Genomic DNA, 17,583 nt, shown 5'->3' with positions numbered 1-17,583 from the left:
ATAGCGTCTGTTATTCTAGCAAAAATCACATTGAGTCCATTGTGTGTAATGTGCCCCCTTTAAGCACCCCCTCCCTTCTAGGACCCCCACCCCCTCCCTTCTAGGACCCGCAAACCTCCCTGGGCCCCTACTTATCTGCACTGCACTCTCACACCCTTCAAACCGCCCCTCCACCTCATTTTTTGGGCATCCCCCCCCCCCCTGCAATGCCACCCTGGAACTTGGAAACCTTTGCACTGCCACCCTGGCACCCAGGTTTGTGAAATCAGGAACAAAGCAGTGTAAAGAAATGGCTTTCTTAATTTGTAGAATCATAGAATTCCTACAACACAGAAGGAGGCCATCCTACCGTGGCTCAATCCACCTCACGCTAAGGAGCAATTTAGCATGTCCAATCCACCTAGCCTGTACATCTTTGGACTGTGCGAGGAAACTGGAGCATCCGGAGGAAACCCACACAGACATGAGGAAAATGTGTAAACTCCACACAGTCACCTGAGGTCAGAATCAAATCTGGGTCTTCGGCACTGTGATGCAGCAGTGTTAACTACTATGCCAATGTGCCAATGTAAAGCCCATGTGTGTTATATGCAGGGAAGTACTGGAAAATGAAAGTTTAAAACCCTCAAAACATCATAAGTGTTTAAAGACTAAGTATGGAGAGTTTGAGGATAAATCTCGTAATTTGGTTTCAAAGGATGTAGCAAGAACTTAAATCATCAGCTGAAGTCCTTAGCAGAAATGTAACAATGAATTTCAAAGCAAGTAAGATCATGAGGACCAAACAGGTTACCTGTTAAATTAAAGGGAAGTAAAAATGGTATATTGCAAAGGTCAGCTGGCGTGGATTGCAAAGTTTGGGCGGCGTAGCTCACGAAGGTCCACCAGCATGGGTTGCAGAGATTGGGCAGCAGTGGGTCCCAAAGGTCGGCCAGTTGCCAAAAGTGGGTCCCGAGAAAAGAAGTTTGAAAAACACTGCCGTAAAGGCTTGTGTCTTCACCTCGCCAGCCTTGGGTCTAACACACAATTAAATCCCCCCGACCCCTATAATTAACTGATGCGAGTCAAGCTGGGGCTAGCCACCAGCACCTTCTTAACGAGGCCCATGTCATCCCAGTTTGGCGCATATACGTTCACTAATACCACTGGAGCACCCGCCAACACTTCACTCACTATCACATATCTCACCCGAGTCCACCAAAACAGTAGCCAACGAAAAGGTTATCCTCCTGTTGATCAACACCGTGGTCCCCCTCGTCCTCGCATCAAAACTCGAGTGGAACGCTTGCCCCACCCACCCTTTCCACAGCCTCGTCTGATCTTGAACTCTCAGATGTGACCCCTGCAAGAAAATCACATTCGCCTTCAAACTCTTTAGATGGGTAAACACCCTGGACCTTTAAACTGGACCGTTTAACCTCCTCATGTTCCATGTAACCAGTCTGATTGGGGGCCTCTGGGCCCCTCTCTATTATGGTCAGCCATATCTTACCCGCAAGGAAGTCCAACAGGGCTCCAACTTGCACTGGTTCCTGATGCATCCAAGATGGCCACCATCACCCCCCTCAAACAAGTGCATAAAAAAGAAACCCTCGTCACCCCCCCCCCCCCCCCCCCCCCCTACCACAGCACGAAAAATACAACCCTCCCAACTCCAAATACAGGTCACCCACTCCCGTCCCAAACAAACAAAACCCAGTTAGCCTAGGATCGTTACCTTAACGAACAAAAGAAGCAAGGACCCCCCCCCCCCCCCCCCAACCCCAACCAAAAACCGAATCTCCAAGCGGGAGCCACCTTATGTGCAACCCATTTCATAGCCGCAACCAGAAGTCCATTTTACCACGTTTTCATGGCTTTAACCTGTTTCCCCTTCTTCCCTGGTGGGGCTTTTAGAGGTATCATTTGTGTTGAATGATTGTATTGACCCAATTGTACTGCTGTTCTCCTCTTCCCCTCTGTATTCATGTATGTTGAACCTTTACTTTTTCTTGCAGCGCTGTACCATTCCTGTGGTTTTGTTGTGTTATTTGTCTTCTTTTACTACAACACAATAAAAGTGGTAATCACCCAGACCCTAAAGGTATCAATAGCTGAAACTCCAAGCACTTGAATCGTCTTTACCTTGTTAAATAAACATTGTGTAATTTGGGGGGGGGGGGGGGGCACGGTAGCAGTGGGTTCACAGTTCCAGGGTTCCCGGTTCGATTCTCGGCTTGAATCACTGCCTGTGCGGAGTTTCCACTTTCTCCCCATACCTGCGTGGGTTTTCTCCGGGTGCTCTGGTTTCCTCCCACAGTCTAAAGATATGCAGGTTAGGTGGATTGGCCAAGCTAAATTGCCCTTAACTGTCGAAAAATGTTGGGTGGGGTTATTTGGGATAGGGTGGAGGTGTGGTCTTAGGTAGGGTGCTCTTTCCAAGAGCCGTTGCAGACTCAATGGGCTGAATGACCTCCTTCTGCACTGTAAATTCTATGACAGAAGAGAACAGAGATCCAGAGCTGTCAATCATTCAATGTTTCTAGAATGTTTGCATTTTAATAGGCAAATGGATTTCTGGGCTCTCCAAGCCTTATTATGTATTCTTGACTGAGTGGGGAGACAAACCATGGGATGTGAGGTGTGAGGGGGCAATAGAGATTGTTTGGAGGAATACCTTGGCATGGGGATATGAAGAGCCATATGGGGTGGGTAGGATGGCATGAGGTCACATGCAGAGTGTGTGGCAGGTGAGGGGGTGTGAGGGCTGGAGAGCCTTTCAGTTTTTTTAAAAGTCTCACGGCACCAAGGCTGGACTTTAACCAGCCTGCCTCTGCATCAGGTAGTTCTTATGGCTGCTTCTGAACTTTTTCCCAGGTCGGTTGGCCCAACGGCAACCCGCATCCACCACCCACAATTGCAATTCCGTCCTTATGGGCAACCTCTCCCAGGGTGGCCGGGTCGAGCTGGGAGTTTTTCCAACTTCAACTTCCCACCTCGAGGATGAAAATCCAGCCAATAATCCCAAAATCTAGCCATTCTCTTGCACTCTCACACTTTATTCCCTTTCCTTCTCTATTACCTGCTCCCTACTTCTATACTGTTCTGTACTCCCTCATGTACTATTCCCCATGTCTTGATAAAGTTTCTCTGCAATCAGTTATCCCACTCTCTAATACCTGTTATCTGTCTATATCCTTTTCTATTCTCACTCTCTATTACCCGTTCGCCCACTCACTTCTATCTGTTCTCTCATTCTGTATACTTGACTCTCTTACTCTCTATTAACTGTTCTCCATTACCTGTTGTCACTCTCTGCCAGTTCTGTCATCCTTTATTATTTGTTCTCTATTCCCTGTTCTCTCACTTTCTATTACCTGCTCTCTATTATCTGTTCTGTCACTTTTTGTTCCTATTCATCCATGGGAGGTAAGCATCATTGTATGGACCAACATTTATTGTCCATCCCTATTTTCCCTGAACCAAGTGCATTTCAGAGGGCATTTTTTTCAAAGAGCCACCCACATTGCTGTGGATCAGAGCGGGAACGACAGCAGATTTCCTTCCCTAAATGGGCGTTGATGAACCAGATGGGTTTTTACGACAATCGGCATTGGATTAAGGTTCTTCTTTCGACATTTCATTCCAAATTTTTATTCCAATTCAAGTTTCACCATTTGCCGTGGTGGGATTCCAACCCAGGTCTCCAGAACATTACCCAGGGTCTCTGGATTATGAGTCCAACGATAATACCATGAAGCCACCACATCCCCTGTTATCACCAGTTACCTCATTTTCTATTATTTGCGCGCTCACTCTCTCATCACCTGTTGTCTCTATTACCTGTTTTCTATTATCTTTTCTCTTACTGGCTATCTGCTCTCTATTACCTGCTCGCTCACTCTCTGTAACCTGTTGTTTATTCATTACCTGCTCTCTATTACCTGTAGTCTCTCTCTGTTACCTGGTGTCTGCGCCTCGAGCTGCCACCGAATCCCTCGCGCGCCCTGTTGCAAACCTGCTCACGCTCTCCGGCGCCCTGTCACGTGGCGGTTCTCGTGCTTTCGAACACATTCCTCGCGCGCTTTCCGCACCTGGCGCCCTCCTGCCACCACCCGCCCCACGCCGCGCGCGCCTGTCACATCAGCTATGATCTCCCTGCGACAGGTCCGGTAAAAGCTCGCGCGCAAATTGGGTCGTTGCTTTCAAAGATGTTAAGCCGTGTCTTGATTTTTTTTTTAAAAAAAGGACGTGTCAGCACAACTGGGGTCGAAATCAGTTCGCTATTTCCACGCTAGTTTTAACAGTTCCTCTAACCCACTGCCGGGACTACAACTCCCGAGATGCTGTAGCAGTCCGCACATGCGCGGCCTTCCCATCATGCAGTTGGGTCAGTGCCGGTGTTCGCCAGGAAGCAGTCACAGCAGCAGCAAGAGCAGGTTAAAAGAGGAAACCAAACCTTGTGTTTGGGGGTGAATAATCAAGGTATCAGTTTTACCATTTATAATCGGGTGATGTAGCCTCCGTTGTTGTTCGTTCATCTTGATAGCTTTCATTACAGAAATGAGAATGAAGTGTTTGGGCCTAGCTGGAAAAGGGAGCCCCCATACAAATGCCAGATTATTGCTGCCTGTACGAGTGCTGCTGTTGGAATGAAATGTCCAGCAGGTGGAAGCATATTTCAGTTGTGAACTAAGTCTGCGCGTTAAGTCAAAGCATTGAAATAACCAATTTATGTGTACTTAATGCAAATGCCAGCGCACATTTAGTACATAGCACTTTTGATTCATGGTTACTCTATGCATATTGGTACATGGAACTTACAGTGCAGGAGGCCATTTGGCCCATTGAGTCGGCACCAACCCACTTAAGCCCTCACTTCCACCCTATCCTCGTAACCCGATAACCCCATCTAACAATTTTGGACATTAGGGCAATTTAGCATAGCCAATCCACCTAATCAGCATGTTTTTGGACTGTGGGAGGAAACCAGAGCAGCCGGAGGAAACCCACGCAGACATGGGGAGAAAATATAGACTCCTCACAGACAGTGACCCAGCGGGGAATCGAACCTGGGACCCTGGTGCTGTGAAGCCACAGCGCTAGTCATGTACGACTGTGCTGCCCTTGGGCTAAATAAAAGCATATCGTTGGATGACTGAATTATTGTTCCAGTAATTTCTAATTTTGCAAATTTGATCGTCTTTTGACACTTCACTTTTATTGCCTTATTCATATTGTCTTCTTTCAGTCACCCAGTCAATTTAAGTGACTTGTGTGACATTTTGTCTCGTAGTAACACTGATGTAATTGGAATCTATTTGTATGGTATGTTATTAGGAATAAGGTATAGTTTTAAGTGGGTTTATTTTATGTTTCTGGGGTGGTGCAGTGGTTAGCAGTGCTGTCTCGCGTTGCCGAGGACCCGGATTTGAACCCAGCCCCGGGTCACTGTCCATGTGGAGTTTGCACATTCGCCCTGTGTCTGCATGGGTCTCACCCCACAATCCAAAAATATGCAGAGTAGATGGATTGGCTATGCTAAATTGCCCCTTTAAAAGCTTTGTTTTAAATGTTTCTGTGCATGAAATCATAGAATTTACAGTGCAAAACGAGGCAATTTGGCCTGAGGATGTGAAGCAAGGGTTAATAGCTAAAAAGAGCCAGAATGACCGGGATACATTATTGGAAAATCACAAGTAGAGGAATGTGTTATTGAAGCCATTGAAGGAGAATGAACTTGCTCAGATAAGGGAGTTGATATTTGAAGTCGTGAGCCGACTCATGACTATAAGCCGAACAGCCTTGAGAAACAAGGAGCATGGCCGGATGACAGGATATGAAATGTGGGAGCTGCTTGCAACTATAGCTAACACCTGCTAATTAAGCTAAGACTGCTACATACTCATGTGCCAATAGATAACCTCAAAGTCTGTAAAATCATGTACTGGAACTATTGCAATAACAAATGTATGCTTTGTAATGGGGGCGAGCTCAAGTGAATGTAAGGGACAGCCCCCTAATAATACATATAAAAGAAGGATGTTTTGAGCAAAACTTTGGCACTCTCCGAGGTGTTTCTCCGGAATACCTAGCGGGCTGCCCCGATCGCAATAAAGAATATTCTGAAGTACGAACGTGTTCGAGACCGTTTCTTCCGGACTGAGAGACAAGTGAATTAGAGACTCATTCACAGGCCCATCGAGTTTGCACTGACCCTTGGAAAGAGCACCCTACTTAAGCCCACGCATCCACCTGAAACCAGTAACCCAACCTAACCCATTGGACACTAAGGGTCAATTTAGCACGGCCAATCCACCTAACCTGCACATCTTTGGATTGTGGGAGGAAAACGGAGCACCCGGAGGAAACTCACACAGACACCGGGAGAAAGTGCAAACTCCACACAGTCACCTGAGGCCGGAATTGAGCCCTGTTCCCTGGAGCTATGAGGCAGCAGTGTTAATCACTGTACCACCATGCCACGGAAGGGCAAAACCTATAGTTAGGTTAATTCTGAACAAAGGTGTTTGTATGTGTTGGGGTTGGTATCAATTCCAACTGTGATTCTATGGTACTTGGAGAGGGCTACAATGTGAAGAATAAATAAACTAGCAGTGGTTGCAACTAGGGCCTTGCAGGGCAGAGAAGCTTTTAAGATTTAGTTTAGCTGAATTTAATTGCAGTTGGCGACACAGTGAGAGAGAAGGCAGCTCTCACAACTCTGCTCGAAACAGTTAGTTTTAGAAGACTTAAAGCAGGAACATTTTCTTCGCCTTACTAGAGGAAATGCCGTACTGTGGATTAATGGTTAAGAAAACCAATGCTAGAAATCCAAAGTTAAGGAAGCTAGAGAAATGAAGAGAGGTTTCCAAGAAATCTGGAGTTAACGGAACGGAGGAAACTAGGAACTCATTCAAGTCACAGAGAGTTAAAAATACATTGGATCGTGAGAGGCCAGAAAGATATATACAGTAGTGCAGGTTTATGAGAAATTACTGCAAATTGGGAGGCATTATTTGAAATAATTGTGGAAATCGGTGGCTGGACCTTTGAGTTTAAGACAAAGGAAACCTGAAGGGAGAGGTGTAAAACCTGAAAACAAAACCATGATGGAAGCCGTGGAGGGAAAGCATAATTAAAAAGAATTGAAAGTGTGACTTTTAAAAGTGGAATTTAAAATCACTCGTGGAAGCTGGACCTCAGTGAGACAAGGTGACTCACTATAATAATCTGGCGGATTTTGAGAAGAAATCCACAGACATTCATTGGATTCAGAGAGGAGTGTGTTTTACTACAGTTATCTTGTGTGCTTAAAAGGGACTTTGTGCTAATGAGACTATTGCAGTTTAAGATATACTTTGTAATCCGTGTTAATCCTAAAAACTAAGGGGGGGTAAAGGAGTATTGTATTATTATCAAATTTTGCCATGTTTAATTTTTTTTATTGTTAAAACGTAATTCACATTCCTGTGTTTTTCCACACTTTATTTAAAAAAAGTAAAAGTTACATTTTTTTTGAGCCAGAGTTCCATTCTGGGGTCTGCCCATCCCAGTTATATCAACTGGGATTGTAACACTACTAGTGGGGAGTTTATGCTTTAATTTTAAATTGTGATCCTTGGTTAATATATTAACAATGTTCAGAGATTGAAAAACATGTTCTTATATTGGTTTTAAATTGATCCTATTTTAAAATAGTGTCGAGATTGCAATTAGGAACGTGAGAATAGGTGCAAGAAGATAGGTTTTTACAGTGGGGAAATTGGGATGCCTATTAGGAATTCTCAAGTAGTGCAGATATCATAGCTGGCATACAACTCCCAAGGTTTCATGTAATGTTACAGTAAAACTGAATTATCCTGAGTATCTGCATAGTGATAATTTAATAAGAAATGTGCACAATGGATTTGGAGGGAAGAGGTCCTTCCTGATAAAAAAACACCTTGACTTCTTTTGAGGACATTAGAGATTAACTAGCTTGTGGCACTTGAAAGCTTAGTTCCACATGAAAGACTTCTAATTAAACTAAGCTTTACACAAATCTAGTTTTAAAAATAGAAAGCGGAATACATTGCTATATACTGACAATAACCTCCACTAATGGTTCTGCAATCCCCAAATCCAGCTGAACTGTGAAAACTGAGGCAAAGTGCTTAGAAATATGTCAATTCTTCACAATCCACTACAAGATTGCCTTTCCACTTTTACAGGTTTACCCCTATTTTTTTTCTTTCCTTTTATTACAAATGCATTTATAATATTCTAGAATTCACTCCTAACACCATTGTGGGAGGATTATTATGACCAGGATTGCAGCAGTTCAAGGAGAAGGCCCAACATCATCTCAAGACAAATAGGGATAGGCATAAAAATCCCTTATTATTGCTTACTACTTTTATTTAATCCTATCTCACAGATTTTCTAATCTCCTTCTTTGTATCATTCTATAATTGTTGTATTTATCATAGCTTTCATTTTTATGACAAAATTATATGGGCACATGCTGACAAAATGGACAGACACATGATAACATTTAATGCATAGTAGTGCAAAGTGATGCATTTGGGTGGGAAGGCTGAGGAGATGCATTATAAACTGAATGGAAATGCTGAGGAGATGCATTGTAAACTGAATGAAACAAATAAAAAGGAGGTACAGTAACAATGAATATTTGTACACAGGTTTTTGAAGCTGGCAGGACAAGCAGATAAAGCTATTAACCACACAGCATAGTGGTTAACACTGTTGCCTCACAGCACCGGGGACCCAGGTTCAATTCCGGCCTTGGATGACTGTTTGTGTGACGTTTGCACGTTCTCCCCATGTCTGCCTGTGTTTCCTCTAGGTGTTCCAGTTTCCCCCACAGTCCAAAGAAATGCAGGTTGGGTGGGGTTATGGGGATAGGGTGCGAGAGTGGGCCTAGGCATGGTTCTCTTTCGGAGGGTTGTTGCAGATTCGATGAGCTGAATGGCCTGCTTCTGCACTGTAGGGACTCTATAAATTGTGAGCGTTATAAACTGAGGCATAGAGTACAAAAGTAAGGAAGTTATATTTAACGCTTTTGTGGATCACTGACTAAGCATTACCTAGAGTATTGTACCCAATTCTAGGTATCAGTTTTTAGGACCATTTTAGATTTTTTTGAAAGAGTACAGTGATATTTATTAGAATTAGCTTTATCGAGTTTCGCTTGTTTATGGGGTTTCGGTTAGGTTGGGAAGTTAGAGAAGCTGGAGTTATTCTCCTTGGAGCAGAGAGCGCTATTGGGAGATTTAACTTATTTGTTCCAAATTATGAAGGGTTTTGATAGAGAAAAGAATGTATCTCTACCCACAGGAGGTCAGTAACCAGAGGATTCCGATTTAAGGTAATGGATAAAAGATCCAGAGAAGAGTTGAACAGTGGTTTCTACACAGCAAATTGTATGATCTGAAATGTAACATCAAAATACTACGGATGCTGGAGATCTGAAATAAAAACTCAGCAGGTCTGGCAGGACCTGTGGCAAGAGGAACAGAGTTAACATTTCAAGTGCAATATGACTTCTTCAGAATGTACTGCCTGAGAGGGTGTGGAAACTGATTCAATAGGAACCTTCAAAGGGAAACTAGATTAGTACACATAGGAACAAATTTGCAGAATATTTGGGGGGTAAGATGTCAGCATTTTTTTCTTTCTTTTGCTGAAACCCTAGAGTGGAATTTGAACCTCTAACTTTTGATTCCGGAGGTGAGAACGTCACCAACTGAGCCACAACTGATACTGTGCTACACTCAACTACAACTTTCACTCAAACTCAAATGTTCTCTAACGCATGGATGCTGGAAACCTGAAATACAAAAATGCTGAAAAAAGAGGAGTTGCCCTGGGAGTTCTCAACATTGACTCCAGACCCCCTGAAGTCTCCTGTCATCACCTCAAACATGGGCATGGAAACCTCCTGCTGATTTTCACCCTTTCTCATCCACTTAGCTGATGAATGAGTGCTCCTCCTTATTTAATACAATTGGAAGCAGCACTGAAGGTGCCACGGGCACAGTATGAACTCTGGGAGACTTCAATGTCCATCTTCAAGAACAACTCCGTAACACTACTGCTGACTGATATAGCTGCTAGGCTGATTCTTCAGTAGTGAGGGAACCAACAAGAGGAAAAACCTGCTTGTCCTTGTCCTTGGTGCGAGAAAAGTGAATGTACTATGGCCAAGTTGCAGATGACACAAAAATAGGTGGGAAGGCAAGTGGTGAGGATGCCAGTCTTCAAAGAGATATAGACAGATTAAATGAGTGAGTAAAAACTTGACAGATGGAATATAATGTCGGAAAATGTGAAGTTATGCACTTTGGTAGGAAGAAGAAAGGAGCTAAATATTTAAATAGAGAAAAACTGCAAAAAGTTGCAGAACAAAAGGATTTGGGGTTCTCGTGCATAAATTACAAAAAGCTGGTATGTAAGTTCAGATAATAGGGAAGGCAAATGGAATGTTGGCTTTTATGTCAAAGGGAATGGAGGATTAAAAATAAGGAAATCTTGCTAAAACTGCTCTATTTAAACCGCACCTGGAATAGTGTTAACAGTGTCCCCTTATCAAAGGAGAGATATGCTGGCATTGGAGGCAATCCAGAGAAGGCTAATCAGGTTGATCCCTGGGATGGAGGGATTTTTGTATGAGGAGAGGTTTAGTTGGTTGAGCCTGTACTCCAGAGTTTAGAAGAATGAGAGGTGACCTTACTGGGACATCTAGGATTCTCCGGGAACTTGACAGGGTAAATGCTGAGAGGCTGTTTCCCCTTGTGGGAAAATCTAGGGGGCCAGAGGGGATAATCTCAGAGTAAAGGGTAATTCATTTAAGACTGAGATGAGAAACAAACTTCTTCTCTCAGGGTAGTGAATCTGTGGAATTCTTTACCACAGAAAGCTAGAGATTGGATCGTTAAGTATATTAAAGGCGGGGTTGGACAGATTTTTAATTAGGGAATCGAGGATAATGGGGAGAAAGCAGGCAGGATAGTGGAGTTGAGGATTATCAGATTAGTCATGATCTCATTGAATGGCGGAGTAGACTTGAGGGACCGAATGGCCCCAGTTCTGCTCTTCCATCTTTATAGTATTATTGTCTCACCAATCTTAAGTATCTCAGATGCATCGTCAGATGCTGCCTTCTTGTAGGGGAGACATTTTCCTCCGTCCTCCTAAAGAGGCAGCTAACACAGAAGGGGTACTCTGGAAGTTGAACAAATGTGTATATGGATTAAATGATGTGTCTAGAGTCTGGTATTTTTCGGTAAGGTCAGTTTTGTTAAAGTTAGGCTGTTGCCAATTGAAAGCAGATCCAGTAATATTTTACTGGCATTATAAAGGAAATCTTTCTGGCATCTTTATGATGCATGTCGATTATTGATTTTTTTGTGGGGTGTGACTAGTGATTTTGAAGCTATTGTAATCTCTGGTTTGAGGTAAGAATTCAGGGCTGGAAGTCAGGCTTGTTGGACTGGAAATCGGACAGACTTAGTTAGGGGCAACTTTACGTCAGCAATCTTATTTGGAAAGCATCAGCCTAATAGCAATTAGCCGTGGCTGGGTTTCACAAAAAGATGCAATGTTTTCAAAGACGGAAAAAGAGCAACTGCGAAGTTTAATTGGGAAACTGAATTGGTTAGGTAGACAGACTAGATTGGACGTGAGTTTTGATATCTTAGAGTTGAGTACAAAAATGAATGATCCCAAAGTGGAAGACATAATAAGAGCAAATAAAGCGTTGGTCAAACTAAAAATGCAGGAGTGTGTTTTGAGGTTCCCGGTTTTAGGTGACCTTCGGCACTTGAAACTCCTAGTTTATAGTGATGCGTCCTATGCAAATTTATGTGATGAAGTTTCAAGCGCAGGAGGTTTTATAATTTTCCTTTTGGGGCACAATGGTAAATGTTGCCATCTTGTGTGGGAAACAAAGAAAAGGAGAGTGGTCAAAAGCACTTTGGCTGCTGAGACGTTAAGCCTTGTAGAGGCGGTAGATATGGCCTTTTATATATCTCAGATATTGACAGAAATTTTGGGATTAGGGGATTTGGGTAATATACCTATTGAATGTCACATTGACAATAAATCCCTGTGGAAAAATGTACACTCCACAAAAAGTGTCAATGAAAAAAGGTTAAGGATAGACATCGCAAGTTTGAAGCAGATGTTAGACAGAGGGGAAATAGCAAAAATTAAATGGGTTGACAGTAGCTATCAATTGTCAGACTGTTTTACAAAAAGAGGGGCTAGCTCACAGGAACCTTTGGATATTGTTAATGAAGGGCGCCTGTTTTCTTCCAAAAATGGAAAAGGGGGGGGGGGGGGGGGGGGGGGGGAAATTGCGTGTGTGCTTTTGAGTTTCTTGTAATTTTGTTTTCACCTAATTATTTTTTTCTCCAAGGAAGGGGAGACTGTTAAGTAATGGGTTACGAGACATTCCAATTAGTTGTCTCGTTTATGTTAAGTATCCAATAATTGACACTGATATGAAAATGAAATGAAAATCGCTTATTGCCACAAGTAGGCTTGAAATGAAGTTACTGTGAAAAGCCCCTAGTTGCCACATTCCAGCGCCTGTTCGGGGAGGCTGGTACTGGAATTGAACCGTGCTGCTGGCCTGCCTTCAAAGGCCAGCAATTTAGCCCTGTGCTAAACCAGCCCTTGATATGTAAAGGGGCTTCAGGTGGCCCTTGTGTCAGGTGATGTGATGTAAGAGTTTTGTGCAGAGTCTGTTGAAGTAAATTAAAGGTGTTTGTGGAAAAGGAGCAGTACCTTTTTGACTCTTTATACAACCGCAGCTAAACATCTAACATATGCAGCATGTAAGAGCTAGGCAACCCCAGAACCAGCAGATCAGATCTAAACTCTGCAGTCCTCTCATCTCCAATAGTGAATGGCAGTTGGTCAACTGAACAGAGAAAGCTGCATGTCCTCTGAGCTACGAGGTGGAAGGCGGGAGGTAGGATGCTCTTTGGTCAGAGACAGGCTAAAAGATTTTGCAAGATTTGTCCTGGTGAGGCTGGAGGTGAAATAACTGGAGTGGTCACTCCTGCTGGTATTGTGTTTGGAAACTCTCCAAAAACTGAAGGATGGTTCTTTTGACAGTCACTTGACATTGTGACTCTGAAACGGGGAGATCTGAATCGGTTGGAAGTTTGAAGAGACTGAGCTATTTCCTATAAAGACCAAATTCCTGTGGCGACTGCTCTAATGTACGTGTATGCGGAGTGGGTCATTGATTATTTTAAAACGTTAAAGGTTATTGTTTCTGTAGTTTTAGAGGATTAGTTACCTACTAGGTCATGTTTCCATTAGCTACAATATCCCATGTTTGGACACTGAATTTAATTCATTACACCATGGGTCTATGATACAAAAGTGTCCAAGGTATTAGGATTCAGAAGTCTGCACAGAGTGGCGGAGTAATGTTAAGTCAGCATTGGAGTTTAAAACCAGGCCCAAGAAGAGAAATAATAATGTAATTTTTAATTGTAACTGAATTTCCTTCTTTACTTTTTATTTCTCAACTCTACAGGTTTAGAAAATGGCTACAGGAGCAGATGTTCGTGATATCTTGGAGCTGGGGGGTGGTGACTCTGAAAACACACCAATCAGTAAAAAAGATATCATTAATTCAGATAAGGTAACAAATCTTTTTTCAAACTACAATGTTAATACTGGCCAAATTACATATTGCTAATAGACTATTGATTGACATTCAATAAATTCACAGTGCCTCCTTCATCAATAAGTGTCGAAATAATGACACGGGAAGAAGGAGAATTGAAGGCAAATACATAAGGATCCAAAGTGCAATAAATTTGCTGTTGGAATTTATAGTGGATAAATTTTGTCTTAACATGCAGCCCTAAAATTCTTTCAGAGAGGCAATCTCATCTCTGGGTTTCTATTATCCCTTGAGTTTTTTGTGTTCTCAGTTCGTGGTTATATAAGTCATCAGTGATGTCACTGATTTGTAATCAGTCCCAAATATAGCTTGTTCTGTTTTGAAATAAACTTTTCGACCAGTTTGTTGTATTGCCTTAAAATGTTTTTGTATTGTAGATTTGAAAGAATAATTTGGAGAAGATTGGCCAAAATCTATAAATTTGTGTTTAACAGAGTGTTAAAGAACTCAAATGATGCAACACAATGTAGAAAATAAATAAATACTGCATTCTAGTTCGCTTTAACGTCAGTGAATATGCTTAATTAAAAATCTTGAGAGTTCAATTTTATGGGATTAGATTTTTCTTTGAGTAAGATCTAGGTATATTTTTGAAGTCCGAGATGACACTAAACATTGTGCACTTCATACCATGTAATTTTCAATTGCTGGTAATTAAGTCAAAATATTTCCTATAGCAGCACCGATTAGGACATGTGGGCAGATGTTGGAGAAACAAAGTAAGTAAAACTGTAGATTTATCTACAAAACTAGTGATTAGATTCAGGCCACAGATGATTATGAGCCTTGCTTAGAAATTCCATTTTTTTTTCTTGCCAATTTCCTCCCGTTCCTCGTTTGAAATTGTTGACTCTGGTTCAGTTGTCCCACCCATCTTTCAGAATCTTAGTTAACTGGTTGCATTTGAGCCTAAAGTGTCCATGGACAATTTAACCATTGGAGTATTATAATCCAATTCAGTCCTATCCATACTGAATTTAACGTGACTGCATACTAATCCTTGAAAATATTTCACTCTCCAATCCAGGTATCTCAGGCCACTTTTATCCCTATAATTGACCTGACTGAGATCAACTAATTCGGCAGAATAAATATTAAATACATGATGTAGCTAATCAATTTGTGAATTCACTGAGATGGCAAAAAGTCATAGAGGTCTACAGCACAGGAAAACCCTTTGGCCCATCGCGTCTGCGCCAGTCAAAAACAACCATCTCATCGTGGAATATTCCCTTTTTTTAAACAAAAAAGCCTTGAATGAAATATAGTGCAATCATCTGATCAGCTTTCAACTTGTATTTTATTTAGGTTTTGGAAAACTGTGAAGACTATCAACGTATTGCTGTCACATCAGTCTTGAAATAAACTACATTTCAAATTAGGAAAGGCGGTGGCATAGTGATTTTGTCACTGGACTAGTAATCCAGAGACCTAGAGTCATGATTTGGGGACCCGGGTTCAGAAATAAAGTACATTTCAAACTTGGGGGAGGCGGCGACATAGTGGTTTTGTCACTGGACTAATAAATCAGAGACCTTGAGTAATGCTCAGATCCCGCCACTGCAGATGGTGCAATTTGAATTCAATAAAAATCTAGAATTAAAAGCCTAATGATGATCATGAAACTATTGTCAATTATCGTAAAAACCCATCTAATAATCACTAATGTCCTTTAGGGAAAGAAATCAGCCATCCTTACCTGTTCTGGCCTACATGTGACTCCAGACCCACAGTGACGTGGTTGACTCTTAACTGCTCCCTCAAGGAAGATTAGGGTTGGGCAATAAATGCTGGCCCAGCCTGTGACATCCACATCCCATGAATCAATAAAAAAAAACCTTGATTCATTCAGGAAGAGAAAGCTAAATAAATAAAAAAAATTGGCTGGAACTAAAAGCCTAAAGTACTGTTCAATATTCCTTTGATTTGATGGGGTGGAGGAATAGATGGAACATTTGCAAGCCAGGGATCAGCGATCAACAGTAAGGTGGAGGGCCAGAACAATCAACCTGGGTTTTGGAGTTATTCACAAAGCAGATAAATTACTGTAGTTGTGAGCTCCCCAAAGATGGTAACTTAACGACAATGTTGTTGGCAGTTGAAATTCTGTAGTACTAATTTGCAGTATACACTATACATATGGCTGCTATTTATAATTAGGTAATATCTGGGAAAATACATTTTCTGGTCTGTTTCTTATCATGTTTCCTTCTTGTATTAGTTATTCTACTTTATATATGGTTTGATTATGTCGAGTTTTAAGTCCTTCAATTTTCCCTCTGCTGTGTTCCTAAATGGTACACCTAATTTTGAATAATTAATCTCTATTTATTTCAGAAAAAATCAAAGAAGTCTACAGAAACACTCACATTTAAGAGACCAGAAGGAATGCACAGAGAAGTTTATGCTCTCCTGTATTCTGACAAAAAGTAAGTTAAATGTAATGTTTTTGATAATTGCCCACATTTGAATGGTTTTTCGAGAGTTTGATCGTAACTTCAACAGCTTTAAGCGTTAGAGCAGCCTCCTGTGGCAGCAATCGAATATTGCAGCGTTACTCCATAGTGCTCTGTCCCTGGATTCTGCTGAAACTTTGAGTAGATTTTGTGCTTCATAACAATGGAGATTTCAGGATCTGCAATTTTTTAAAAAAGTAATGAAAATTAGACAGGTTTTCACGAACTGGTCAAGTTTTTAGAATAATGTCTTTCACCTTTTAATGCACATCGTGCTATATAAAAATCTGTTTAAATACTAGGGTTGAGGATTCTTTCCACACCGATGGAAAAAGGATGACATTTCAGAAGAACTGGTTTGGAAGGTGACATAATCAGAACAGATGCAATGGAAATAGAGAATTGAATAGAGTCCCTAGGGTGTGAGGAAATGTAGCGAAGATAGCTGTGGGAGTCGGTGGATTTATAGTGGATATTGGTCAAGAGCCTAGTCTAGAAGTTAAAACTGAGAAGTCGAGGAAAGGAAATGAAGAGGTGGTGATGAACCATTTGATGAAAACGAGGGGAAGAGTGGAAGTTGGAAACAAAGTTGATAACCAATTGGGAAATTTGCATTGACACAATATTCAATATACAGTTTAAAAAAAGGTTAGGGAGGGGATCTGAATAGAACTGGAACAAAGAATGTTCCACATAGCTCACAAAAAGTCTAGGAACTACACTTAATTTGCAGAAAGTGTGTTGTGGCAAAGTCGTTGCTCAATATGAGGACAAATTCAGCAATAAGATGGTAGTGGAAGATTGAGGATTTTTGAGCCTCCGTTCGAGGAAGAAGTGGCGAGTCCACAGGCTGACCTGGTGAATAATGGAGAAGTGACAAAATTGGACCTCCTTTTGAGGAAAAGGAGAAGGTTAATGTCGGGGAACCGGAAACTATAAAAGAGGACATGTGAAGATTCTTGGATTTAGGTGAGAAAAGACTGGATAAGGGAAAATTTGTTTCATTCAGATTCCACAGCACTACTAAGTACTCTGGGAAAGCCCATGTCATATGACAGTCAGATAGAAATGCACCAGAGTTCTTACACCATGTGAGGAAACATCATTGTTCTTCATGTTGCTATGGTACTACAATATCTAGTGCAAATGGTGATCCAGACAGAACATTTACAAACAACTGTTACTAGATTTTTAAAAAATATTTGATACAATTTAAGGTAGTACCTAAAATACGTTTTGTGGCGGGGAGTTGATAGTTGCACCATGATTGCAGGTAGGATATTGGATTGGATTGGATTTGTTTATTGTCACGTGTACCGAGGTACAGTGAAAAGTATTTTTCTGCAAGCAGCTCAACAGATCATTCAGTACATGGGAAGAAAAGGGAATTAAACAGAATTCAAGAAAATACATGAGAATACATAATAGGGCATCACAATA

The 17,583-nt window shown here is 41.7% G+C and overlaps 2 protein-coding genes across 14 annotated transcripts in view; one reads left to right on the top strand and one right to left on the bottom strand.

Moving 5' to 3' along the window:
* The window catches only part of LOC119964531 (HORMA domain-containing protein 1-like), a 108,192-nt gene extending 103,953 nt beyond the window's left edge, over positions 1-4,239 (bottom strand). For 6 of the 8 annotated variants that reach the window (XM_038794149.1, XM_038794145.1, XM_038794150.1 and 3 more), the window contains exon 1: positions 3,924-4,239. The gene's annotated coding sequence lies outside the window, so the exon portion shown is untranslated. Of the gene's footprint in view, positions 1-3,909 lie in introns of all 8 variants that reach the window. The other 2 variants (XM_038794147.1, XM_038794146.1) reach the window with 2 other exon arrangements.
* A 95-nt stretch (positions 4,240-4,334) lies between these two features.
* The window catches only part of dmap1 (DNA methyltransferase 1 associated protein 1), a 79,964-nt gene continuing 66,715 nt past the window's right edge, over positions 4,335-17,583 (top strand). Inside the window, exons 1-4 of one of the 6 annotated variants that reach the window (XM_038794137.1) lie at positions 4,335-4,464; positions 13,535-13,642; positions 14,368-14,406; positions 16,025-16,116. In XM_038794137.1, coding sequence (XP_038650065.1) covers positions 13,544-13,642; positions 14,368-14,406; positions 16,025-16,116 — 230 coding nt within the window. In that variant the 5' untranslated portion in view covers positions 4,335-4,464; positions 13,535-13,543. Of the gene's footprint in view, positions 4,465-13,534; positions 13,643-14,364; positions 14,407-16,024; positions 16,121-17,583 lie in introns of those variants that run through there. The other 5 variants (XM_038794135.1, XM_038794138.1, XM_038794139.1 and 2 more) reach the window with 5 other exon arrangements.

Source organism: Scyliorhinus canicula, chromosome 4 (assembly GCF_902713615.1).
Source record: "Scyliorhinus canicula chromosome 4, sScyCan1.1, whole genome shotgun sequence".
Classification (NCBI taxonomy): domain Eukaryota; kingdom Metazoa; phylum Chordata; class Chondrichthyes; order Carcharhiniformes; family Scyliorhinidae; genus Scyliorhinus; species Scyliorhinus canicula.
The sequence above is the reverse complement of the archived record's forward strand: the minus strand, read 5'-3'. Positions and strand labels throughout refer to the sequence as shown.